The sequence below is a fragment of the Malaclemys terrapin genome, chromosome 5 (genome assembly GCF_027887155.1).
Source record: "Malaclemys terrapin pileata isolate rMalTer1 chromosome 5, rMalTer1.hap1, whole genome shotgun sequence".
NCBI classification, from domain to species: Eukaryota; Metazoa; Chordata; order Testudines; family Emydidae; genus Malaclemys; species Malaclemys terrapin.
The window spans coordinates 53,920,936-53,948,786 of record NC_071509.1 but is presented as its reverse complement, the minus strand read 5'-3'; the positions used below and the strand labels follow the sequence as shown (position 1 = coordinate 53,948,786).

Below are 27,851 nucleotides of genomic sequence, written 5' to 3'. Positions count from 1 at the left end.
GGTCCCACCGCGGCCGGCGGGAGATTTAAACAGCTCTAGGGAGAGAGGCTGGCCCTGCGTACCCGCCCCTCAGGTCGGGGAGGGGACACCAGCCGTGGCGCTGGGAAGCGTGTCCCCGACAGGCCGTGGCCCGGTAGGAGGTACTACCTCCCCCACCTTGTCGCTCTCGTCTGCTGGGCCTACAATAACCTGCAGAGTCTGGGCTGATGTGAGGTGCGTCCGAGGGAGACGAGAGTTCCCAGCATGTCCTACTCTGTTTCTGGCCAGATAATAGATGGTCTGCGCTTGGATCCAGATGTGCTGGGTTGTGTGCCCTGTCCTGGAGAGAACAGATGTGTTTAACTATCTTACCAGTTGTTTTGAGGTCTGTCAATAAATTGAATAAATAACAATCTATCAACAGTCTTTGCTTCAATAAATGAATCAGCTTCAATTAAATCTAAGTAAATTTCTAATTTCTACAGTGTATTTCTGATGTAATGAGCAACACTGATTGTGTCATACATTTAGGTAGTTAAATGTCATTTTGAAGCATATTCTTGTGTTGGTTTCTATAGGTCATGGTTACTTTTGTCCAACCAGGTTGCAAAAACATTTTTTCCTAGTTTAAGATGTGTGTGCGTGCACAAAAGTAATCTGGTGATGTATTTTATTTTGGAAAACAATGGTTTATATAAAGGTATTGTAATGCATAAAATGGAGTGATCACTATTAGCACTGGAAGTTTGTGGCTTTGGTTACAAAAATATCTTCCCTTTGTATTTTAAAGGACAATGCCAACTCAATATTGCTAACAATTCCATAAACAATAATTTCCTCCTGGTCCCCTGTCAATTTTTGTGGTTTTAAATTCACGTTTTTCCTGGTTTTTCAAAAATGTTACTGTGTGAAAGATCCATATACACTAAATGCTGGCAAATTCACAAATAAAACAAACTGAAGAACTAGAAACATTTTTTTCATTAACCTTAACAGAAAGCTTTTTGTTTTAGTGATCATAAGTATTATTTGTAACAGTAAGTTTAAAAAAATATGGAAGTGTTCCTCTACCATGTTCATAAAAATGTGGTGTTAGGTGAAAAGACACTTCAGTAGTGATAGCAGGCAAAAGCCTGTGCACGGGATTGAGGATATGCCTCATAATATTTATATCACTATATAAATCAATGCCTAGGCATGACAGAGAAAGTTTGGTTATCCTTCCTTTAGTAAATTTTAGTTAACCTCTTCTCTAACATTGGGTCTGTTTCTGCAGCCTTGAAATCAGTGAGAATATGCCACTTATTTTATATTTTTATGTAATGTTTTGTGGTGGATATTTGTTTACAGTTAATATAAATTGCCTGGGAGTAGAATTATAATCTACAGGAAAACTCCAGCAGTTATTTAACAATAATTGTATCAACTCTTAAATTTTCTTGTTTGTTTCCTTCAAGCTCATGCAGAATTTCAGCTTGATGACATTCAACATATGTGGACAATTGTGATTCAAAAATAACTGAACTTGTGCAATTATAAACATGTAGAAGAGTTTGTCGTCAAATGTTTAGAAGTAGGATCTATGTAACCTTCATAACAGTAAGTAAATGATATATATGAGGAAAACCAAGGAGATTTGGCTTTGAAAGTGCTTTTCTGTTTTTATTATTACCAGTCTTCACTTATTTAAATGGCCTTAAATTACCTCTTTAAAAACTTTATGATCTCTTCACCCCTTGATGCATGGGATTGCTTTGTTTTTGAGAATTGTACATGTTTCTTCTGCAGCAGCATACATCACTAATACTTAAGGTCAAATTCTGCTCACCTTACTTATATGCAAAGTCATATTAAAATCAATAGGACTACTTTCACAAGTATGGCAAACCAAACTTAGTCCCTAATCAATACAGACAGCTGGGTTCCTTGCAGTTCTTTAACTGTCTTTCATTATTTTGTTTTATAGTGTCCACATGTGTAATAAGTTCTGCACAGAGAACACACAGAAGCAAGGCCTCTACCCAATTCACGGTCCATTTTGGTCAATTTCACAGCCACAGGATTTTTTAAATTGTCAACTTCATGATTTCAGCTATTTAAATCTGAAATTTCATGGTGTAATTGTAGGGGTCCTGACCCAAAAAGGAGTTGTGGAGGGTGGGGTGGGGGGTTGCAGGTTATTGTGTCAGGGGGGTTGCGGTACTGCTACCCTTACTTCTGTGCTGCTGCTGGTGGCGATGCTGCCTTCAGAGCTGGGCAGCTGGAGAGCGGCATCTGCTGGATGGGAGCCTAGTTCTGAAGGCAGAACTGTCTCCATCAGCAGTGCAGAAGTAAGGATGGTATGGTATTGCCACCCTTACTTCTGCGCTGCTGCCTGCAGATCTGGGCCCTCAGTCAACAGCCGCTGCTCTCTGGCTACCCAGCTCTGAAGTCAGCGCAGAAGTAAAGGTGGCAATACTGCAATCCCTCTAAAATAACCTTGTGACCCTCTGCAATTCCCTTTTGGGTCAGGCCCCCCAATTTGAGAAATGTTGGTCATCCCCCATGAAATCTGTATAATATACAGTAAAAGCACACACAAGACAAGATTTCACGGAAGGGGAGACCAGATTTCACAGTCCGTGACGTGTTTTTCATGGCCATGAATTTAGTAGGGCCCTACCCATAAGATCTCACACTGTAAATATGGACTTGCCATACAAATATGATAATTATGTACTCGAGGAATGTGGGGAAGAAGGATTACTGAAATAGTGATGTCTACAGTCCTTATTAGAGAAAAACAGAGCATTGAACTCTTGCCAGGTAAATAAAGGAGAAGTTAATTTCTAATTATATTGTGTGTGTGTGTTTGTAATGTTTATGTGTAGACATACTCTGTTGAAAAAATCCTGGCTCCATTGAAGTCAGTGGCAAGACTGGGATCTTTAAATGTTATTTCTTTAAAACAAGTGTTTCAGTTTATCTCTAAAGATTCAAAATATACATTTTATAAACACAAGCTTTTACAAAACTGAACACCAGTAGAAGTATTTCCTTTTTAGTCGAAAATACTTCTTTCCCTTCCGCCCTCAAAGGCAAAATAGTTTCCTCCAGTGTTTGCAATCTAAGCATTACATTAGAGTATAAGAACCTGAAAGTGGAAATTGAATAGACTTTTTTAATTGTTCTAATTTTAAAAGTAAGCAAACAAAAAAAATAGCAAATAGTAAAATAAAAAAATACTTTTAAAATTCAGATTAAGGTTTGTAATATGAATAACTTGTTTTAAAATTATATAGTCTTTAATTGGGCACAGTCTCTTTAAATTGCTTTTAGAAGAGGTCTCATGCTGTTTCCTTGGATTTATTTTTCACTAGACTAAGCTGCCTTTTATATTCATAATATTAATAAAGGATTACAATGAATTCTAATTATTATTTTTATCTGTTTAGGGGACTGAAGATTATGTACTTAAAATGACTCTTCAGGAGATGGTGCATCAGGCAGCCAGCCTGTATTCTGATAGAAAAGCAGTATGTTTTGATGAATATGATGATAAACCTCCAGTTTTCTACACTTACAAGGAGGTTGTTAGTCTCGCCACAGAATTAACAGTTTTCCTGCAAAACTACTGTGATCACAGAGGAAGGTTTGAAATAGGCCTTTACTGCTATCCTGGAATAAATTTACCATCTTGGATTTTAGGGTAATACTTTGAATACTTCTATTTTACCTTTTGTCTTCTCTATAGTCAGGCTACACTAAAGACATTTATTTATTTATTTATTTTAAATCAACAAACTTTAAAACCAGTGGAGCACTAGTAGCTAGACCCATTTTAACTGATTTTATAAACTGCTGTAGCTGAACTGTTTGGAATGTTATGCATCCTTATTGCAGTATTGGTAAATCCAGGGGGGATGTGGTTTTTTTTGTTTGTTTTTGTTTTGTTTTGGTAAAGAAAAAATTCCAGAGCACTTTGGCTTGTGGCTCTTACATTCACTTGCAAAGCAATTAAAACGCTTACGTTTCCTTTACCAGTGTATATCTATGACCTTGGCTACACTTGCAGCTGTACAGCGCTGTGAGGTAAACCTGTCTTCGTACAGCTGAGTAGGGAAGGCGCTGCAGTCTGTCCACACTGACAGCTGACAGCGAAGTGGCATGGTCACACTTGCAACATTTGCAGCTGTGTTGGGAGCGGTGCATTATGGGCAGCTATCCCAGCATTCATGTGGGTTGGGTGGAGTGCGACAGGGAGTGTGGGGAGAGAGAGTGCTTTTTGGATCGTGTCAGCACTCCATTTTGCAAGTTCCGAACTCCCGGCCCCCTGCTCATTCGTTTCACTCACTCAAAGCAAACAGCAAACTGTTTGCTTTTTCTCTGTGGTACGAGCTTTGAAACCGGCATTTCCGCATTCCTGCAGCCGGTCACAACAATGGAGAGGATTGGCCACTTGACAAGGTGATCAGTAAAGCGCTCCAGGTTGATTCCTGGTACACACTCACAGGGGAGAGTCGTAGCCACTCCGCTGTATCTCTTATGCCTCTCGGGGAGGTGGAGTAACTGCAGTGGTGTACCCAGGGAGATACAGCGCTGTACGTGCTTTGCCAGTGTAGCCGGTCAGTGAATTACAGCGCTGTGGGCGGCTTTACAGCGCTGTAACTTGCAAGTGTAGCCAAGGCTTACATAACTGTCCATGAATATGCAGCACATCTTTGTTTAAATGTATATCTTTAGACATAAACATGTAGTCTAATTTAAATAGTGATTTTTTTTTCCAGACCGTCATACCTCTGTTCAGTTAACTCCCCTCTCCTTTTCTCCCACTCTCCCCAGCCAAACAAAGGTACTAATTCACAATTAGGGCTAAGTTCAAGTTTCAGGCTTTAAATCCATCTAATTTGGCTGTAACCTGATTCAAGATAATATGCTTAAAATTTTAACAACTTGCTTTGGATTTTTTCTCTAAAAGAAAATCTAGAAAATGAAATGCAGAATTAAGTTGCAACAATAAGGATGCATGATTAAAATAACAAGTAATGAGGAAATGTAAAAGTTGAGGCTTCAACACTACTGTCAGTTCAACAATATTGCACATGAGCACTATTTTCTGTTCCCTTGTTTTCTGGTTAACTAGTTTAAAATGTTACCATATACATCAGAAATAGGTTTGAAAGAATCTGATTTTTATCAGTAAATGTCAGTAAACCTTGATTTCACTCTACATATTAAAAGATGATGCAGTATTTCCATAGATCACAATCAAAATTTACAGATAGGCAAAGTAAGAAAAATACTGCTTGAGAACATATTAGAGGGAAAAAAACAGTAATTTAGACTTATGAATTAGGCTTGTTCACAAATGGACTAGTGAATGAATCTTAAAAACAGGTATGATTTGTTAATTTAAGTATACTTTGTATATTTTGACATGTGGTGTTGGCAATTTGTGTGCTAACAGTTTATAAAGCTTTAACTTTTTGAATCTCAATATCAGTCATTCAGTTATTATCTTACCATTGCTCCATAATTTCCTGCAACTGGGAAAATTATAAATAGATTTTTAAAAATGCTTAAAACCCATAATTTTGTGTAATTGTGAAAATTTAATTGATAATCTAAAAATGTATACAAATAAACAGACATCTATCAAAATCATAACAAAATAAAAATTATATTCTTCCAGGCCTAATCATAAAATATATCAAACACGGGATGTGCATCATGGCTAAATTCATGTTACTGCTGGAATCCTAACTTTTGCATTTCCTAATTCTTTATTTTAACTGTGTCACAACCATAACATTTTTTTAACATGTGACCAATGTGTGCAGCAGTGGCCACAATTCTTGGTGCTTTGGGAGGCATTATGCCCCACATGTGTACTGAATTACAAGTGCTTAAAGGTTCCACTGACTTCACCAGTATAACTTGTAAGTTCCTTGACCCATGAGTGTGTACTTAATAACTGTTCATGCATGTGTAATGCACCTTTAGATTTAATGGCATTTTCTCCTGCACGTGCTCAACTTCACTGATGAAAGCAAAAAAAACAGTGAGTTAAAACAAGCTTTATGTACTGAACCTGTTTTTGCTCATGCCCTTATACCAACTGCTGATCCCTTTATTTGCTCTTTCTCCCAAATTTGGCTTGTTTTGTTCATGTAGTGTTTTAGAATCAGTTATCCCTTGTTCTGTTTAGCAAAATACTTAGTTTGATGAGAATTAATTTGTAAGGGAAAGCCAAATAGTAATAGATTTTTTTTTTTCAGAAATGAAACCTCAGCAGAATTTTAAAAACCTGATTAATATACCATCATTTATTAATCTGGATGCTCAGGGTTTTTTGATAATGACAAAAAGCCAAGAATTCTTATTTGGTAAATTAAGCCACTAGGTGGTTCATATGCACAGTAGTGATAATAGTAAGCACTGAAGAAACACAGCAGTATGAAAGAAGCATAACTGATGACAGTGGGATGATACTTATCTGTCTTTGTTAGGGAAGAGATTATATAATTCAAATCTTCACAAGCCAGATCTCATGAACTTGCGAGAATAAAACGATGATGTTCCTAGCATGTATTGTGCATCTGCTCCATGTACACACTTGCTACATATTGTACCCAGGCCTTGGAGGAAGAGGAGCGAGCAGTGGTGGGGGGGAGGAAAGCCTCAGGGGAAGAGGTGCGAGCAGGGGCTGGGCCACAATCCAGGCTCCGGCGGGGACCCCCCGCCCTCCGCCCCCCCCCCCCACTTCTAGGGAGCTTCCGGCACTCACGTTTAAGCCTCCCCAAACGAAAGGCTCATATGCTGCCTATGTCTGGAGACTAAGGAACCTCATAGCATAAAAGAAGCATCTGTGGAATTTATGTAAAAATGAAGATCTAGTTTAACTCTTTGTCTTTTACAATGCTATTAATTGACTAGAATTTTTGCCTTGTTAGAATCCTCCAAGTTCCAGCTGCATATTCTCCTCTTGATCCAGATGCACCACCAGTGTTATCTAACTATTTTATGAAGAAATGTAACCTCCGGTATATCCTTGTTGAGAATGACAAAATAAATGTAAGTGTTAAGGATCCTAAAAGGAACATTAAAATGGGATTTAGAAAATTGAAGCAGTTGAGTTAGTTGCCTTTTATTTACCAAGAGCTCTGATGTAATTTTCTTCATTTTGACAGTGAATGGTTTTCAAGCTGTTCTGTAGTGGGTCAAAAACGAGTTCTCAACCTTAGGGGAGACTGTTAAGATGCAGGGAACAAACCCCAAATTAGCTTGGAGTTCTATACTTAGATTTCACCAACCAATTATCAAGTATAAACTCCTCAGGCACTATTACAGTCTTAATGTGGAGTGACCGTCAGTCTCCTTGGGTACTCCGATCTCCTTGGGTACCAACTATTTAAGCTTGCCTTTGTGATAGATGGTCTCTTATGCCCAAAATCACAACAGTATTACTGGTTTCTCCCAATCCCAAAGGATGTCACTTACCCAAGGTCAGTTGCACTTTAAATCTCACACCGAAGACAATGCTTGTAACCAATCCTATAATAATCGATGATATTCCGCAGTAGTTCCTCTGAAGCTGGGCCTTCTTTATTGGACAGGCGATAACACCTCCTGTTGGAGACTAGGGCCTGGTATACACTAGGAAATTAGGTTGGTATAACTACCTCACTCAGGGTTGTGAAAAATACACACCCTGAGTGACCTAGTTAAACCAACAACCCCAGTGTAGACAGCACTAGATCGACAGGAGAATTCTCCTCTTAACCTACCTACTACCTCTTGGGGGACAGGAAGTTCCAGATATGTGTTTGTCAGTGTTCAGTTGAGACCCAGAGGCCTTGACATGAACTGGCAACTGGTTTGCCAGCATGACAAGGGTGATCTACCTTAGTTTGTCACAGACACTTTCAGATAATGTGAAGTACTTGGATGCTTTTTCTCTAAACATCACCTTATTTTCTGGTTCACTTATTCACTTCCATGATTTTGTAACACATTCCACAATGGTGGGCATTGGTATTCAGGAACCCTTCCAGTTTTCCTCCCCAGTAGGTGTTTCCTGTCAAGATAGAATGCAGAATTCTTGGAGAAAACCTGTACAACATCTAATTTACTACTGATTATTAGATCATCATTTTTATGAGTATTAAATTCATCCACAATTTTTATAAAAAGGAGCAAACAGCTGCTCTCTGAAAACCAGACTTCTTAAAACTGTCTCAGGTTGGGCTCCCAAAAGTGGAGGCACTCAAAATCACTAGTCACTTTTGAGAATTTTTATTTTTATTGTTAGTAGTACAATATGGGAATAGAGACCGTAAAACTGTGCACTGAGTTTTGCCTTTAACTTGCCTGTAAACTATTTTATTCTCTTACAGAAATTCAAAATATCCCACGCTGGCTGGTTTTACCAGAGTTCTTTTGCAATAGATGATGTTGGTTTAACTCTTTTTCAAATTAATTGGGATGATGTTGATGTAAATCTGCTGTTAGATGGCGCAGAAGACAAAAATGGACTCTCCAAAGTTGCAAGTAATTTGGAGACAGATTATGTAGCTGACCTGGACCAACTTAAATCAAAGACATCACAAAGGGGGTACACGGATGTCAGGCAGCAACATTCTTTGGCATACATCTTGCATACATCCGGAACTACAGGGATCCCCAAAATAGTCAGAGTACCTCATAAATGTATTGTGCCAAATATTCTTCATCTTCAGTAAGTTTACTTTCCAAATTATCCTTTTTATATTTTCAAATGGCTGACAATTAGAGGCGAGATTTTTCAAAATAACAGTGCTTGTATTTGCTTGTTACTGATTGCTATAGTCATGCTATATTTTGTGAATCACCTCACTGGAGGTGATCTTCACTGGTCTGTAAAGGAAAGGAAAAAATTGCAAAAACTAGCTTTTGCAAGAGTAAGTATATAAAGCCAGGAATTGGTGCCCTTTGGAAAGCTTTATTAACTTGCAAGTAATCATATTTTACATTCACAAAGTACATTGCAAAATAAGGTGATTACAAAATTGTGGTTAAGGGGGGGACTGTGCCAAAGTCTAGTATCAGGTATGGTATTGAACTACCAGGAATGACTGAGGCAAGAATAATTTTAGTACAATAGAAGTAATCTTCACAAATTCATTCTGCAAACAGTTGAAGCCAACTGGAGTTGAAGACCCACATGCTCTGGATCTAACTGATCGCCATATTTGGGGCTGGGAAGGAATTTTCCCTGGGTCAGATTGGCAGAGACCCTGGAGAGTTTTCGCCTTCCTCTGCAGCATGGGGCACAGGTCACATGCTGGTTTAAACTAGTGTAAATGGTGGATTCTCTGTAACTTGAAGTTGTTAAATCATGGTTTGAGACTTCAGTAACTCAGCCTGAAGATATGGGTCTATTACAGGAGTGGGTGGGTGAGGTTCTGTGGCTTGCAATGTGCAGGAGGTCAGACTAGATGATCATAATGGTGCCTTCTGGTCTTAAATTCTATGAGTTGCCATTGTTATGTGTTTGTGGCTCCCCCTCTCCCTCCAAACTTTCTTTGTCGTTTTCTAAATAGAATAATATTTATTACTTTGCTTGGTTATACATTATTCTTAACATGCTTGACCTGATTTTATTAGTCCCAGATATCATGTTGATCATAATATAGACATTGTATTGCTGGTACTCTAAATGAAATAGATACAGAAACTTGAACTTGTGACTCTCCGATACCTCCTTCCAGCTCTCATATAGGAATTATTTTCCTCTTTAAATCCTAATTCCTGTTCTAGTTTTCTTGGCTTTTCTTTGTTCTGGTAAATACCTGCTCAAAAATACTAGTAATGGAAACGCTGCTAGCCCAATATGGAGTGTAGATACAGAGCGGCACTGATGAATGAGCACAGACCATTCAAAATCTGCACAGAGCTTCCTCCCCAGCATACAGAACATAGATGCAGATGCCTTTCTGAAGGATATGCTCTAGCACAACCAGGAGTAATGGGTTTGAAGATGCAAGAACCACTTGGTGAAATTTTCCTGTGTATGCAGGCAGTTATACTAGATTATCTTAATGGTCCCTTCTGGCATTAAATTTTTATTAATCTAGGTACAGATGCTATGCCATACAAGTACTCCCCTTCTGTTTTTAAATAGTGCCAACCAGTTACCAGCATTTATATGCACCAGGCTTAATAACTCTGGCCTTTTTTTTTATTTTAGATCCCTATTTAAGATCTCACCACATGATATGCTGTTCATGGCCTCACCTCTGACATTTGATCCATCTGTAGTTGAGTTGTTCGTTGCTCTGACAAGTGGAGCCTCTCTGCTTATAGTACCAAACCCCATAAAAATGATGCCTCTAAAGTTGTCTGCTGCTCTTTTTCACCGTCACAGGGTGACAGTATTGCAGGTAAGCCATTCGCAATGGGGTCCTCTTGAGATACAAGGGATGTATTTTGTGTCTTATTCTTTCTGTTTGCCTGTGTGTGCAGATTTTGCAAGATACCAGACAGTAATGATAAAGAAGTTTTTACTGCGGCATCAGCTCCCTTTAGTTTTTATGCATCTGTTATCCTCTGTGCTACAGAGCACTAGAGCTTCATAAAGTTAAGAAATTACCATTTGAAAGGATTGTTCTCAGTGATGTATGACAGATGAGATTTGACTGAAGACAGGGCTGACATTCAGCTGAAGGCTCCTGCTAATTATGTAGCTTTTTAATTTCCGCTGACATTCACTCTGGCACCAAATAATGGGCTTGATCTTGCAGCCCTAAGTAATTCTTAATCCTGGAAATAGTCCCATTGCCAGAAACACGATAAACTAAAGTACGCATCAATAGTGCCATTTATAACATGATAAAGTGCTAGTAATAAGAATCAGAATGATTATTTCCCCAGTAAATTTGCCTGTTTATAAGCTGTTAGCTCACTCAAGATTGCACTGGCTTCATTTCCTGTGGTAGAGAGAGATCTCCTCCGGTGTGAACTGAATTTTAACAGACTAAAATCTAATTTGCCTATAGAGTATACTAGAAATAATAGTCCTTTGTAATCCTTATTAACTGAATAAGTCCAACTGCATATTCTGGGGTATGATATGGTACTATGCAACAGCTAATACTTGAGTAAAAAAATTAAAAATCTCTGCTCTTGGCGGAGAGGTGGATCTATGTAAGTTGTTTCTCATAAATCTAAAACTTTAAGCAGGATATCTGTTTTATGTATAGGCAGTAATATGTTAATAGTCTGGTTAGTGAGGCATATCCATTATTGAAACCACACAACCTCTTAAAGCGACAGGGTTTTAATTAACATTGTGACTGCAATACTTTTACCAGGAAGACACCCAGCCAGCATAGGAAAGGGTATTTTCTTCAGTTCTGCCTCCAGCCCTCTATATCTTCCCTCCAACTCCCAAGTCATTTGTATAGCCTTCCATCCTGCATGCACACACTCTTTTTTAAAGATTTCCTTCTCTCTTGGAGAAAAGGAGGAAGTAGGTGATTGAGGGTGTAAATTCAGGTTTACTTAACAATTAAGTGAAGATACCACAGCAAAAATAATCCAGCTGTTAAAAAATATTAATTGTCAGGTCCTCTTACTTCTGCTCGGTTTACAATGGAGGGAGTAAGTAAAATCCTGGTACTACAGGGTACTTCTACACAGACTTTTTCCTGGCACACTAAAACATCTTGACCACTGTGTTGCCTGATGTTTGTAGAGGGTTTTTTTCCCTGGCCTATTTCTCTTAAGTTGTAGCCATAATTAGCAAGTCAGATGTTTCTTAAGCAGCTGAACTGTTTTTAGGGTTGATGGTGGTTGGGAAACTTTGGTAACGTTTTTAATTTGCATTTCCTTGAGTTTGATCACTATCTTGATCAGTAAAGGGAAGGGCCCTTAGTGAAATAAATGATACAAGTTCTCTTTAGGGTTTAGTTGATGAATAATTTCTGTGATAGTGTTTCTCAAACTTCAAGGCTGCCGTTCCTGTGAGGATTCTGATGTTTCTGGACAGACTTGAGCAAAGCCATGAAAAAACTCGTGGAAAAATTAATGCTTGTCCTTTTCTTAATCATGTCCATTTAGGAACCATCAAAGTTTTTAATGGACTGTTGAGTGCCGACTATTAAATAGAAGGCTGTGATTTTTGTAGACCCATTGGGTTAAATGGGACTTGCAAGGCTCATCTAGTCTAACCCCCTTCCAAGATGCAGGATTTGTCCCCCCTGCCCCCAGTCCCCCAATCTCCTCTTTTCCAAACTAAACATATCCAGTTCCTTCAGCCTTGGTTCATATGGCTTGCATCCCATCCATTTGATCATCTTTGTCACTACACCCTTTCTATACAATAGCGACAAGAATTGGACACAGTACTGCAGCTGAGGCCTAACCAGCGCTGAGTAGAGTGGTACCATCACCTCCAGTGACTTGCATGCTATACCTCTTTTAATGCAACCCAGAATTGCATTTGCTTTTTTCAACTGCATCGCATTGTTGATTCTTGTTGAGGTTGTGATCCACCACAACTCCCAGATCCTTCTCAGCAGTGCTGCTGCCAAGCCAGTTATCCCCCATTCTGTATTTGTATATGTTTGTTTTATCCCCCTAAGTGTAGCTCTTATATTTGCCTTTATTGAATTTCATTTTGTTGTCTATTGTCCAGTTCTCCAACTTATCCAGATCCCTTTGAATTTGAGTTCTGTCCTCCAAAGTGTTTGCAACCTCTCTTGTGTCCTCTCCAAATTTGATCAGTTTGCTCTCTAGTCCTACATCCAGGTCATTAATAAAGATGTTAAATAACACCAGACCCAAAATAGATCCCTGTGGAACCCCACTTGAGACCTCCTTCCAGTCTGACATCATTCCATTAATAGTTACTCTGTTTGCAGTTGTTTAACCAATTATGTATCCACTTAACGGTAGAACTACCAAATCCACATTTCTCCAGCTTACTTATGAGACTGTCATGTGGGACTATGTCAAAAGCCTTACTAAATTCCAGGTGTATTATGTCCACTGCATTTCCCCTATCCACCAAACCAGTTACCTTGTCAAAGAAGGAAATCAAGCTGGTTTGGCATGATTTGTTCTTGGTAAATCTATGCTGGCTGCTAGCGATCACCTCTTCATCCTCCAGGTATTTGCAAATGGAATATTTTATACATTGCTCTAGTAGCATCCCATGTATCAAGGCCAGGCTGACTGGTCTATAGTTCCCCGGATCCTCCTTTTCCCCCTTTTTAAAGATGGGCACTATGCTACCCCTTCTCCAGTCTTCTGGGAACTCTCCTGTCATTCATGAGCTTGCATATATTATCGTCGGTGGCACCGAGCTTTCTTGAGCTAATTCCTTGAGCACTTTCGGGTGAATAGCATCAGGCCCCGTTGACTTAAATTCATTCAAATTAGTCAGAAGACCTCTGACGTGTTCTTTACTTATCCCGATCCGCATCTCTTCCCCTTTTTGTCTGTCACTTCGCTAATAGGTTGGTCACGTTATTTTTTTGTAAGAAGACTGCAGCAAAGTAGACATTGAGCAACTCCACTTTCTTATCCTTTCCTGTTAACCAACTCACCTTCTCCATTGAGCAGCGGGCCCACGCCATCCCTGATTTTCTTTTTTGTCTGACATATTTGCAGAACCTCTTCTCGTCTCTAACATTTCTTGCCAGTTATAACTCATTCCTTGCCTTGCCTTGCCTGGGCTGCTGATCAGAGAATTTAATAGCATTGTCCGTTCAGTCCACGCATGCACCTCCCCTCCCCCCATGCTCCGCCACCTTCTATAGAATTGCTAATTCGTTCTCTACTTTAGCTACCTTTTTAGAGCTCCCTTTTTCGCTCATTTATCTTTTATTTAATAATAATAAAAAAAAAAACCCTTTGTTTTTCATCAACCCCACCCTCACCTCATCTAGGGACCTCCCCGGATACAGGGTATGCCCAGTTCACTGGGCTTCAAGAAGTGTCTCAGTTGCAAAGAATCTATCCCAGTGAGTGATGGTCATTCTCAGTGTGTCCACTGCTTGGGAGAGAACCACATCCCCAAGAAGTATGTTTTATGCCAACAATTGAAACCCAGATCCAGGAAGGATAGAGAATAGAATGGAAGTGGCCCTCCAACCACCATCCTTGCTGCGCTAAGACGCTGGCCGGCCGGAATCCTCACTGCAACCCTCTGAGGTGAGCCTAAGAAAACAACCATGAGCCACTCAGACAAGGCTTCTAATGAAAGAGCTGTAAGTCCCCACAGTGAGCCCTGACTGAGACGAAAATCACTCATTCAGTACCATCAGTACCGACGGCATTGAAGCTGTCTAAATCCGGTACCCAGAGCTCGCACAACACAACCCCACCAGAACGTGTTGGGTTGCCTAAGGACCTGATGGGCACAGGCCAGGAATCATTGGTACCAACGGGGCGTGAGAAAACTAGATAACTTCCCTGGGGAAGGCTCCTTCAGTGCGGACATATACATCGGTATGTCTTCCGCATGCTAGACACCAGCGGACTGCTCACTCATGACTGAATCGCCAACTTCCTTGGTGCAGACATCTTGGCACCTCCAATCACTACCGGTACCAATGCCGATGACACTGCTGGACTTCTGGTACACGACAAACCTTTCAGTGTCTGATGTACTGGACTCACCTATGCTTGCTACAGGGGTCACAGTACTGAATCCACCCAGAGCTCCAGGCTCGCCAGAGATGACATGCCATGCACCCCCGTTTTCAAGTGCTGAGTAAGACTGTGACCAAGAAGACAGAGTCTCCTGTTGCTTCTCTCATCCACCCTACAGTACCCCTTTCCAGTATGGACCTCAACCAGACCGCTCCTCAGGCCCCTGGGTATGGGCAGCCATGGTACCCACCTTGAGGACCCTTCCCACCCTCTGTGGCCTTACTTGGACCCTTGGCAAGCACATAGACACCATGCCTCCCGTGGCTCTAGCTTGGGCCTATCAGGAGACAATGAGAGAGCCTCCTCCTCGACTTCAGCCTCTTGTTCCTTTCTTAACAGTTCGGATGCCCTCGATGCAGCAGCTGAAGGAGTAGCTATGTCCCAGACTAACTTCTCCTAGTCATCACCAGATGAGACAGTTATGCCCCCGTTGGCAGATGACTTCAAGCTTTTCCAGGAGCCAGCTCAGAGCGTGACAGATGCATTAAAACTACCATTACAAAAGATGACCGAGTCACACCATAAAATATTAGACATTTTACACTCCTCTGCTTCATCCGGTGTAGCCCTCCCTATTAACGAGGCTCTCTTGGACTCCGCCAAACTCATATGGCAGATCCCTGGATCGGTCCCGCCAATGTGCAAGTGGCCTGATTTAAAAAAATTACATGCCAGCAAAAGACACGGGATTTTTCTTCTTCCACCCGCCCCCTAGTTTGATCATTGTGGACGTGGTGAACTCAAGGGGCCATCAACATCACCTGAAATCCACCCTCTATGACCGGGACTGGAAGCCCCTGTAGTGGGGCGGCATCCTTGTAGATCAGGGTTGGTACGAAGATCTCACTTCTGGTATAATAAAGCCACCTCTCTCAAGCGCCTCCCTCTCTGGCAGATAGTCCCTACAATCACTCAGTTTTGAATGAGGCAGTACCCACCTCTCATGGGTTCCCCTTTTCTGGGTCTGAGTCTGCTTTTCTTTCAGTTCTTGCAAGGTGGTGGCACCAACCTCTCGCAAGCGCGCCTCCTCCCATTTCCTTCACACCCACACCACCCCCCTAATCCCCTGGCCAGTGGTTCTTTCGGCGAGTCTTCAGTGACTCAGCCCTCTGGTTGAGTCACACACTCTGTGCCCCCTTCAGGGGTATACAGTGTCTAGTTCTTTCTCATGGCCCTGATATGGCATAGCACCAAGGCTTCCTCCCCAGAGACACTGCATTACCTAACACTCTAACGGGCCCATCGCGGTACCCTTAGTTGGTGGGTCCTCCTTGGCAGCCCTCCCAGGGCTCAGTTGTCAGCCAAACCAGGTAGAAGGGTTGTCTAGTGGTTAAGGCAGAGGCCTGGGGCTCAGGTGTTCTGGGTTTGATTCTCTGCTCTGCCACAGACTCCCTGCTTAGCCTTGGGAAAGTGACTTCATCTCTATGTGCCCTAGATCCCACCTGCCAAATGGGGCTAATGCTGACTCTGCCTCCTAGGCTAAATCCATTCATGGCTGTGTGATGATGTGGGAAATGGAGATACCAAGGTGGGTAGATTTGGACTGAATTTCTCCACAGTCTGAGAGTAAGAGCCAACTCTGAGTGCGGGGATGGGAGAGAGAGGGGGTCAAGCCAGCTCTGCACAGAGGGGGGTCGGTGTTTCAGCCCTGCAGCTTCTGCCATTAGGGTGGCTGGGGTTCCTGAGCTGGGGGCTTCAGGCCTGTGTCTTCTCCTCCCCGCGTAGCGCAGTTCCTGCTGGGGTCCAGCACTTCTACTCCTCTTCCCCTCTCCCTCCCCCACCCAGCATCGCTCCTGCCTGGGTCCGGGGCTTCTCCTCCTCCACCTCTCCTCCCCTCCCCCGCCCAGCGCAGCTTCTGCCAGGATCCGGGCTTCGCCTCCCCCTAATCTGACACTGTACCTACCCCCAGCCCTAGCCTAGCTGGGCTCCCTTGGGTCACCTGATGCCTCCTGTGGCCGGAGTCGAGCCTGGCTGGCAGGGAGCTGCCATACAGGTGAACGCCATGACCACCAGCCCAAGAGGTGTGGGGCGGCACCAGGTGAGCAGGGGCTGTTTGCACTGCTGCTGATAGCCCAGCACTCCCGCCCACCTCTAACCCTAAGGCTTTTTTTGTGTGTGCATGTAACTCACTCAGCCCCTGCTGGAGCAGGGAGGCACAAAACAGTTGAACCTGCCTGACAAAGAAACAGCTCATCTGCCAAGGCACCCACGAAACAGCTGATCCCTGGCTGCCAACAGCTGGTCATCCCGGTGGGTGCTGAGCACCCCCTATTTTTTTCCAGGGGTGTTCCATTCCCGGAGCACCCACTGAGTCGGCACCTATGCTTCCTTCCACTGATCAGAGGTACACGCACAAAGGTCATGACAGACAATATAGCGTGCATGTATTACATAAACCATCAAGGAGGTGCCAGATCGCCTTACCTTTGTAGGGAAGCACTAAAGCTATGGAACTGGTACACTTCCCACAATATCAGTGGCCTACCTACTGGGAATGCACAACACGACAGTGGACCGTCTCAGCCACAAATTCCCACACAGCCACAAATGGGAGATAGACTCAGTAGTACTCTGAGACATATTCCGATGATGGGGGATGCCGATAATAGACTTGTTCGCTATTTACCAGAGCAAGAAATGTCCACGGTACTGCTCCAGAGCGGGCATTGGCCAGGACTCCATAGAGGACGCTCTCCTCCTCTCATGGGACAAGGGCCTTCTTTATGTCTTCCCCATTCCCTCTATTGCTAAAAGTCCCGTTTGAAAATAAAATGAGAGAAAGCAAACATCATACTGATTGCTCCCACGTGGCCCAGACAGATGACCCGCCCACCTCCCCTCTACTTTGGAGTTCTCATCATAAACTCTGTGGTAGAGAAGTAACTGAGGAGGGTTTGCCTGCATAGCACTCGTTAGCCTTGTGGCAGAGCATGATGGGAGAGGCAGTGCATGTATGTGCAAAACGGACACTGCTACCAAAATTCTCAGATCAGCAGTGGAGGGACACGGACACACATACAGTGGAGCACCCATAAGGACATACATCTCAAAGAACCACCGTTACAAAGTGAGTAATTTCTTCTTTTAGATGTAAGTTGCACTATATGGCCATGATCCTACATTAGAATAAATTAGTGTGACCCTTGCTCTTACACAGAATTCCATGTTAATGCAGTGGACTCCACATGGATGAAGTGGTTTGTATTAATGGATCCCAAAGCAGAATCAGGGCCTGTATCACATGGATCAACAGTCAGCTGCTGTTTGACCTGCAGATAAGACAGTTCGAAGAACTCCTTTGAATGGATTAGAATCTACACCTGTAAAATTCCATCCGAGATAATCTTCCTTTTCTTACAAACATCCTTTCTCACCACTCAGATCGTTAGCAGTTCTGTTCAGCACTTTGATGATGGATATTATTGTATCATGAATCTGTTTGGCTTTTTGCTGTATTTGAGAATCGCCTGAGATATTACAGCTTACTGTGTGTTTGTAGGCCTGCAGTTTTCCATAACCTGTAAGAGCATAAATATCTTTTTGTGTGTGACACATGTTTTTTTTTTTTTAATTTTTTTTTTATTAAACATTGCTCAGGCAACACCAACATTTCTCAGACGATTTGGAGCTCAACTTATTAAGTCAACTGTGTTGTCTGCCAGTTCTTCACTCCGTGTCTTAGCCCTCGGTGGAGAAGCATTTCCTGCACTGAATGTCTTGAGAAGCTGGAAGGGCAGGGAAAACAAAACACATGTTTTTAATCTCTATGGCATTACAGAAGTATCCAGCTGGGCCACATGCTACAGGATTCCTGAAGAAGTTCTTAGCTCTGATATTCGGTGAGAAATTTCACTGTTTTGCTAGCTGCTTTGGCACACACAAAGTTTGCAGTTGTTAGTGATCAAGTATCAAGGGCCCAACATTGCAAGCCCTTCGCAGGCAGAATCCCTATTCACTTGGCTGGAAGTTGCATATGTGGAAGGATAACTGCTGATGAACATAGGTTTAGAAATAGTAGTGGTGCTTGGCTTTATCCATTTCAAAATGTTATGTTTTCACAGTGGTTTCTTGCAAGATTATTGTAAAAAGTTGACCTGAAAATCCAATAATAGATGTAGTAACGATACTTAGCGCACATATGCTTTTTCATTCACTTCAAAGTGCCCTGCTAAGCAGAGAAGCATTATCTCCATTTTATAGATGGGGAAACTGAGGCGCATAGGAGTTAAGGGTTCTATTATTTCACCCATCCTCACATTATGGCATACCTTACTGTTCAGCAGATAGTTCCTTTGAAATTATTCTATGAGTAAGGGCAGCAGAAATTGATCCTAAGTGATTTTCTGAAGTAACTCAGGGTATGTCTACACTGCAGTTAAAAACCTGCAGCAGGCCTGTGCCAGCTCACTGAAGAAGAGCTGAGAATAGAACCTGGTCTCCTGTTTCACATGCTAGTGCACTATACACTGAGTCACATGGTTTCCTCAGTAATGAGAAGGCTGTTGATGCTGGAAGAAATTTAACAGAGATTATGTTAACTTCATATATATATAGGAACAGGTGAGTCTAGTTAATATTGTTACAGTACAGAACCTAGCAGTAAAATTAAGTAAATACTATAATTAGCTTCCATCCTCTCCTCAGCACATGACATATGATGCATTGCTAATGGCTTTCTTGGTCTCTTTGGCATGATACTTTAACCATTCTGTCAATGCTTTCTACTAATTTCGTATAATTCCTGGTGTTTGTGGTCAGGGAACTTATTAATTATAGAGGGTTTAGAAATTCTCATAGGAGCTGTGGAAATGTGTAGGCACTGCATGATGCTCCTGACCCTCAGAAGTTTTCATTTTGCTTTCTGAAATATGTAGCCAGGGTCACACTTTCAAATTAACTACCCTGTATTTCCCCTCCGTGGTCCCTTGAGGTTTCCAGCTCTCAGCTATTACCTGTCGTGCCAAGATAGGGATATGGGTTCCGTCTATCGCCCCACCACAGTTAGGGAATCCCATTGCAGCAAAACCATCCACTATAGCCTGCACATTTCCCAGAGTCACTAACTTTCGTAGCAGCACCTGAGTGATTGCTTTGGCTACTTGCATCACAGCAGCCCCCACAGTAGATTTGCCCACTCCAAATTGATTCCCGACTGACCGGTAGCTGTCTGGCGTTGCAAGCTTCCACAGGGCTATCGCCACGCGCTTCTCAACTGTGAGGGCTGCTCTCATCTTGGTATTCTGGCGTTTCAGGGCAGGGGACAGCAAGTCACAAAGTTCCATGAAAGTGCCCTTACGCATGCGAAAGTTCCGCAGCCACTGGGAATCGTCCCAGACCTGCAACACTATGCGGTCCCACCAGTCTGTGCTTGTTTCCCTTGCCCAGAATCGGCGTTCCATGGATAGAATCTGCCCCATTAACAACATGATCTCCAAAGCACCGGGGCCCGTGGTTTCACAGAATTCTGTATCCGTGTCCATGTCCATGTCAATGTCCTCATCATGCTTGTCGCTGCGCTGCCGCCGCCGCTGCCTCCTCGCCTCGTTTTTCTGGTCCTGGCTGAGCATAAACTCCCCGAGAATGCGCGAGGTGTTTACAATGTTCATGACTGCTGTCTTGAGCTCAGCGGGCTCCATGCTTGCCGTGGTATGGAGTCTGCAGTGTTCACCCACCCAGGAAAAAAGGCGCGAAAATGGTTGTCTGCCGTCCGTTGCTTTCATGCAGGGAGGAGGGAGGGAGGAGGTGAGGCTGTACCCAGAACCACCTGCGACGATGTTTTTTGTCCCATCAGGCACTGGGATCTTAACCCACAATCCCAATGGGCGCGGGAGACTGCGGTAACTATGGGATAGCTATGGGATAGCTACCCACAGTGCAACGGTGCAGAAATCAACGCTAGCCCCGGTACTTGGACGCACACCACCGAATTAATGTGCTTAGTGTGGCCGCGTACATTTCGACTTTATACAACCTGTTTTTCAAATCCGAATTATATAAATTCGGATTAATCCCGTAGTGTAGACATACCCTTGGATGCAGCCCTGAGTCTTTCCTTTGTGATTGGGATTTTAAGTCTGCACAGATCCATGCCTTACACTATATCTCCAGCAAGCCAGTCTGCCTAAAGACAAGTGCCTGTGCATTCCTCTCTTTCTGAGGGCTCTGAACAGTGTGCTGCCAGCAGTTACAAATTACCACACAGCTTTGTCTTAATAAGCACATTAAGGTAAAAGTATTACAGAGAAAACATAATAAAAACAATCAACAGATTTAAACACACACTAAACATATCAGAAAACATGTCAGTCTCATGGGGCCTTAGTCGGCGCAAGTCTTTCTATGCTTTCTGCAAGGTCCTGTCTATTTGTTGGATCAGAAAGAAGGCCCTGTGTCAGTTCAAGCTCATCCATTTATACCAAAAGCCCTTTCTTTGTCTTCTAGTGCCTGGAAAACCCATCTTAAACCAGTATAAGCAAACCCACTGCAAGGGTTGGTAACTAGCTTTTGGTGTTTAATCTTAAGTGGCACACCTTAATTACCCCCCACTGTTTTTAATTCCTATAGGAGTGGTGGTAATCCTCCTCCCTGGAATAGAACACAATCAGACATATTAAATTCATAAATTTAATATAATGGCCCCCCAAAATGGGGTAGCACACCCATTGCCTGGCATCCTTAGTTACATGTGTAACCTGTGCTAGATGTATTTTATGAAGTTTGCTGAATACAAACGAGCATCTTCTTTTGCACAAATGATATCTCTTGTTAATCTGATATTGATGTAAGTGGATCCCCAATAACACATGATGATTGGTCATAAAGTGCCAATACTCCCAGTGAAATCAGTAAAGAGCTGTCTTCAAAATCTGCTGTTGCAATATGGCTTTTTATTAGGCAGTTATTTATATAAAAATAAATTGTCTCATTTGTGAAAAGGAAATCAGAACTTCTGTAAAAAATTTGCAGCAGCAATCATCTGGTGGTTTCTCTTGGAAGTCCGGCTGCCAACATTTCCCCAATGGCTGAACTTCCAAGTGAAATGCTGTTTTTTCTTTCAGCTTGGCTGCTGCGCTCCAGAGGTAGCTGTGCTGCTTTTAATTTCTACTTACAAAGGTGCCAGTAAACTGGTAATATTTATAACTTCTTCGGGTTCTTGGGCCTCACTATGTTCACTATGTGCCACTGGTGGTGCAAAAGGAATGAAAAATCTATCTCCTTTGCTGGTGATTCCCCTGGCATGGAGAATTCTAAGCTGCAACAGAGCTGGTATAGACTTTTCTCCTGCACCATCGCCAGCAGCCCCCATTGTTGGGGGCATGGTTGGAGCACACTGTGCTCTGAGTGATGAATGGCTCCCTGGGCAGATAGTCAACCAATGTAAATTAATGCTAGGTACCAGCAGAATACCTGCCCTAAGATCAGAGAGCTGCAGCTGACTCCCTAGGCTTCCTCCTTTCTATGTGGTGTCCTTATGGCACCTTAGAGACTAACAAATTATTTGGGCATAAGCTTTCGTGGGCTAAAACCCACTTCATCAGATGCATGGAGTGGAAAATACAGTAAGGTATAAATACATAGCATATGAAAGATGGGAGCTGCCTTACCAAGTGGGGGATCAATGCTAACGAGCCAATTCAATTAAGGTGGAAGTGCGCTTCTCAACAGTTGATAAGAAGGGAAGAAAAATCACTTTTGTAGTGTTAATGAGTTCAATGTAATCAAGGTGGCCCATTACAAACAGGTGAGAGTATCAGCATGGGAAAATTAGTTTTTTGTTTTTTTTTTTAGTGACCCATCCACTCGCGGTCTGTATTCAGGCCTAATTTGATGGTGTCCAGTTTGCAAATTAATTCCAGTTCTGCAGTTTCTCATTGGAGTCTGTTTCCGAACTTTGTTGTTGTTGAAGAATTTCCACTTTTAAGTCTGTTATTGAGTGTCCAGGGATATTCAAGTATTTGTTCTCCTACTGGTTTTTGAATGTTATAATTCTTGATGTCAAGAGTTGTGTCTATTTATTCTTTTGCTTAGAGACTGTCCAGTTTAGCCAGTGTACATGGCAGAGGGGCAGTGCTGGCACATGATGGCATATATCACATTGCAGGTGAACGAACCCCTGATGGTGTGGCTGATGTGGTTAGGTCCTATGATGGTGTCCCTTGAATAGATATGTGGACAGAGTTGGCACCAGGGTTTGGTTCCTGGGTTAGTGTTTTTGTTGTGTGGTGTGTAGTTGTTGGTGAGTATTTGCTTCAGGTTGGGGGGCTGGCCATAAGCAAAGACTGGCCTGTCTCCCAAGGTCTCTGAGAGTGAGGGATCGTCCTTCAGGATAGGTTGTAGATCCTTGATGATGCGCTGAAGAGGTTTTAGTTGGGGGCTGTAGGTGACGGCTAGTGGCGTTCTGTTACTTTGTTCTTTGTTGCTCCTGGCCTGTAGTAGGTGACTTCTGGGTACCCTTCTAGCTCTGTCAATCTGTTTCTTCACTTCAGCAGGTGGGTATTTAAGAATGCTTGATAGAGATCCTGTAGGTGTTTGTCTCTGTCTGAGGGATTGGAGCAAATGCAGTTGTATCTTAGACCTTGGCTGTAGACAATGGATCGTGTGATGTGGTCTGGATGAAAGCTGGAGGCATGTAGGTAAGTGTAGCGGTCAGTAGGTTTCCGGTATAGGGTGCCAGTCCTCGCTTACAGACAGCACCCCCCAACCTGAAGCAAATACTATGGGTGTGGGGGAAGTGTCCTTTGTTGTTGGTTTGTAGTGTATATAGAAGACTTGGATTTTTTTTAATAAGATTATTTTTCTTGTTTTTACTTTAGGATATAAAATCTTGTCATCTTTGTTTTTGCTGGTGGTCTTTCAGTTCCAAGCGTGGGAGAGTTGGCTCTTTGTTAAAGAGGTCTTTTTCCCATCTGCTTGTAACACGTGTCAACTTTGAACCCACCCAGCGATTTGCAAATTGCTGCAATAGAGTGGAATAGGAAAGAAGGGGGAGGTTATTATTGGGGGCAAAGGTGCACTTCAGAGTGTTTCTTTTCCAGTTAATCAGCAAGAGGTAGGGAATTCATTGGTGGACCAGACTTGCAGATCGGAAATTGTAATGAGTTGCCACAGCCCAAATAGTGGGAGTTGGTGGAGGAACTGCTATCTGAAGGAAAAGATTTTTACTTTTAATTTTTTTTAAATGTTTAGATTTGATTCCCCTGTACCACTGGGATCACCACTGCTTGGAACAACAGTTGAAGTCAGAGATGCCACTGGTTCTGCAGTTCTAGACGGAGAGGGACAAGTTTTCATAGGTTATCTTATATTTATTTCTCTTAATTGATTAGTTTCAAAAAAATCTTCATGTTTTAATCTCTGTGCATTTTGTTTTCTAAAGTGCCATTGCCTGTATAACAAAACACTCTGAAATACAGAAGTGAATTCTGGTGTTTTCTCTAGCAATGTACTTTTTAAATTGTATACAGTATTTAAACAGTTTACTGGGCTGGATACTGATTTTTGTGATAAAACCCTGTCAAAGTTCTTTAAGGGCTGTCAGAATTATTGTTTCATACATTTAGATATTAAAATCTAAAAGCCACTGCTTGTATCTTTTCAATTTAAAACTACCTTCAGTAGTGTCATATGCTCTTCAGTGGCGAAAGAATCAATCTATTCTCCATAGGCCATCTGTGCCAGCACAGTTGGTGGATGTAAACCTTCCGAGCAAGACGTGGGTGGCTGATCCTTCTCAATTAGAAACTGCCCAGGGAATAAAAATTCCATAAACCCTAAGAAGACTGCATCACAACATTCAGAGAAATGGTTCAGGCTCTGTCATTACAACCTGAAACAGGATGGGACATGTAGATTAGCCGATACCACCTTGATGGGGGCCACATATCTAGCAATATAGGCTGACTTTGAGAAATCAGCTTAACGGGCAAGAAATTATCATTATTTTATACACAAAACCAGTTTATTTTAATGACTTGTTTTCTGCTTCCATTTGGCTCAGTATAAATAGAAGTTATTTAACTGCATCAGTTAAATTAATTGTAGGATACAGTCCCACTGATACTTCTGCTTTCAGAAGTTTAGTTCCAAACATTAGTGTCTTATATGTGCCAAATGTTAACAGCTCTTTGCCAAGTTATTTTAATACTTGTAACATTCTGAAGTATGAGGTAGGCCCTTCATAATTTTGTAATTCTAAGCTATAATATTACATCCTTTTGCACAGGTGGTAAAGAACGAATCTGCTTCCTTGATGATGAAGTAACTGTCCCTTTGAACACAATGAGAGAAACAGGGGACTTTGTAAGAGTGAAGGATGCAGAGATGTTTTTCTTAGGACGGAAGGACAATCAGATTAAACGTCATGGCAAACGTCTTAATATTGAATATGTACAGCAGGTAATATGATGTGTAATGCTCGGAGCTTATGCAATGTGGAACATTATGGACAGATAGCTACAGTGACTTGTTCATCAGCAAAAAAGTGCAAGAGTTAATGTAATTGAATCAAACTTTGGGTGTAGATTTTTCAAAGTGCTCAGCATCCCAACAGCTCCCATTGTTCTTAAGCATGCTGCCAGATGCTGAGCTCTTTTGAAAATCTGGCCTAAATTGTTTATAGTTTATTTTATGCAAACTAAATCTCAAAACTGTGTAGAGAATTTGACAACTGAAGAATACTAACGTGTGTCATTGAAAAGTGTAGTGTAGTAGTTTAGAGCACAAGGGTGGCATCAAGACTCTTAGATTCTGTTCCTAGTTTAAGTGGCTTGCGAAAGTCATGTAACCCTTCTTTATCTCAGTTTGCCCATCTGTAAATGGGTACAATAAATCCCTACCTCAGGCAAGTGCTCTGAGGATTGATTAATATTTCTAAAGCACTGAGACCCTTGGGCAAAAAAGACTATATGAGTACCAAATGTTGATTACAATTAGATCTGTAATGAGTCAAATATCAGCAGAGAGAGATTAACAGATGTTGACAAAGGAGAAGAAGGGATATGAGGTATGGAAAAAGGAGGAGGATCAAATCCAAGCTGTCTTGTTAGCAGGCACAACTCAGTTGCAATCAGTGTTATTGCATCAGGGCTGTGTTTGGCTAGGAAAGTCAATGAGGCAGAGAGATGTACAGTATTGTTAATTAATACTAATGCTTGATAGCAATGATCCAGGTTCTTCTCCCTACTGTGACCAGTGGAAATGACTCTGGAAACATCCTTCTGTAGAACTAGGATTGTAACTGCACTGAATGCACAAATAGCTCCTTACTGTCCCATAGGGCATTGTATTTCTGTCAAAATTAATGTTGTATCTCTGGGGACAAGAGGATGTTTGTGGTTGAATGAAGGTATGCTTTAGTTACTCTTGTTTTTCATAAGGTGATCGGAGGTATGTGTCTACAGAAAATGTTTTAAAATTTGTTTAGACTTGGTCTAATAAGGTGAAGCATAGAAAAATGAAATGATTGGACCAAAGTCTTCCCTTAGTTACCACTGGTGCAATTTCATTGCATTCAGTTGGATGATACAAATGTAAGTGAAGGCAAAATTTGGCCCACTGAGTCCATTTCTTAATCTTTTCAGTAGGAGCCATTTCTGTCTAACCCAGAATGCTCATCCTCAAGGATGTTCCAAACTGTGCCCAGTTCACATCATCACATCAGTGCATCTGATGTTAGGTATCTGACTTGAACACATACAATGACATTCATATTCAAGGATGACATTTTATCTTTAGTCTAATCCAGGGATAGTCAATAGACGGACCATAGTCCAAATCTGGACCACAAGACACTTTTCAGTGGACTGTGGGGACAGAGGCGATGCGTGGGTGGGGCATGTGGGGTCACATGCCCCCCCCATTTCTCCTGATGCCTCTGATGGGTACAGTGCTCCCCCTGGCAGTGGTGCTCTCCGTGTGTCTGTATTTCGCATGGAGGGAGCAAAGCAGCTGGCTGAGCTCCTCCCACCCCCAATGGGGCTGCTTCACCTTCCTTGCTGATGGAGTCCCAGCGTTGCTGCCTGCTTTGCAGACTATTCACTGAGGTGAGTCAGGGGTAGAAAGTAGAGGCAACGCGTGGGACTCCAACAGCAGGGAAGGTGAAACAGTCCCATGTTTGGGGGAGAGGAGGAGCTCAGCCAGCCACCCTGCTTCCTCCGTGTGGCGCATGGACACACGGAGAGTGATGCTGGTAGGGGAAGTGCTACCTCCTCGCTTCTGGGCGTCCCAATAAATGGGGCGGGGGGTGTAACCCCCAGAATCTTCATATGTCTCTCCTCCCTCCCGCCCCCCGCCATAGCTATATGTCGCCTCTGCGTGCAGGCTGAAGCTGAGCTGGGGTTGGAGCCATGCGGAGCTTGTGCTCCAAGCGGTCCCTGGAGCCCACTGCTCCACCCCCATGTTCCCCGCCCCCAAAGCTGACCTTGTGCCCCCAGCTTCGTGCCTCGATCCCGGAGCCTGCCCACCCACTCCCACCTCATATCCCCAGAGCCCACCCACCCCGGTCTCGTGCCCCCTGCCCCAGAGCATTTCTCAGAGCCCCCCACCCTGGCTTAAGGTCCTTTCCAGGCCCAGTTCTTTGGGGCCAGTCCCCGGAGCCCTCTCCAGCCCTTCCCTCCTACCCGCTGTCCCAATCGTCCTCTCCCTCCCCAGTCCACCTCCAGTCACCCACCTCTGCCACATCCCAGGCTCCCCCCACGTTCCCAGGGCTACTATTTGGAGTCTCCTTGGTCCTTCCCACTATCTGGAGCCTCTTTCCTGCCCCTCTGCTATCCCAGCCCCCAAAGGCGCATCACACCGCTAACTGGATCATAGTTCAGCAACTTCACCTGCTGGGTCTAAGCTCAAAAGTACTCTCACACATTCACACCCTGCTTTGCTGCCTAAATCCTAGCCCATACCTACTCCTCTCCCCTGCCACTTGGCTCGATTGAGGGCATGAAGGAATGTTGGGGGGGGGGGGAAGGGTGCAAGGAGCAATGCCAGGTGCCTCAGTCTAGCTCCATGTGTCCCATTTTCAATTAAGGGAAATAAGGTCACCTAACTCTCTGGGCAGGGAGCTGGCAGGCAATCAGGCAGCTTTGGGGGCAAAGAGGGGGCAATTGGGAATTAGGGGAGGGAAGCTGGGTTGGGGTCTGGACCTTGACTATATGTTGACCAAGAAATTTGGACCTTGACAAAAAATAGACTACCCTGGTCTA

At 42.8% G+C, this 27,851-nt stretch overlaps 1 protein-coding gene across 5 annotated transcripts in view; it reads left to right on the top strand.

The window, feature by feature from the left end:
* The window catches only part of AASDH (aminoadipate-semialdehyde dehydrogenase), a 43,371-nt gene that overhangs the window by 337 nt on the left and 15,183 nt on the right, over nucleotides 1-27,851 (top strand). For 4 of the 5 annotated variants that reach the window (XR_008445068.1, XM_054029591.1, XM_054029590.1 and 1 more), the window contains exons 2-9: nucleotides 1,437-1,578; nucleotides 3,414-3,667; nucleotides 6,912-7,032; nucleotides 8,355-8,695; nucleotides 10,187-10,379; nucleotides 18,253-18,494; nucleotides 23,842-23,948; nucleotides 24,878-25,050. Coding sequence is in view for 4 of the 5 variants with exons in the window: in XM_054029591.1 (XP_053885566.1) it covers nucleotides 1,543-1,578; nucleotides 3,414-3,667; nucleotides 6,912-7,032; nucleotides 8,355-8,695; nucleotides 10,187-10,379; nucleotides 18,253-18,494; nucleotides 23,842-23,948; nucleotides 24,878-25,050 (1,467 nt within the window). In the remaining variant the exon portion in view is untranslated. Of the gene's footprint in view, nucleotides 1-1,436; nucleotides 1,579-3,413; nucleotides 3,668-5,961; nucleotides 6,020-6,894; nucleotides 7,033-8,354; nucleotides 8,696-10,186; nucleotides 10,380-18,252; nucleotides 18,495-23,841; nucleotides 23,949-24,877; nucleotides 25,051-27,851 lie in introns of all 5 variants that reach the window. The other variant, XM_054029593.1, reaches the window with a different exon arrangement.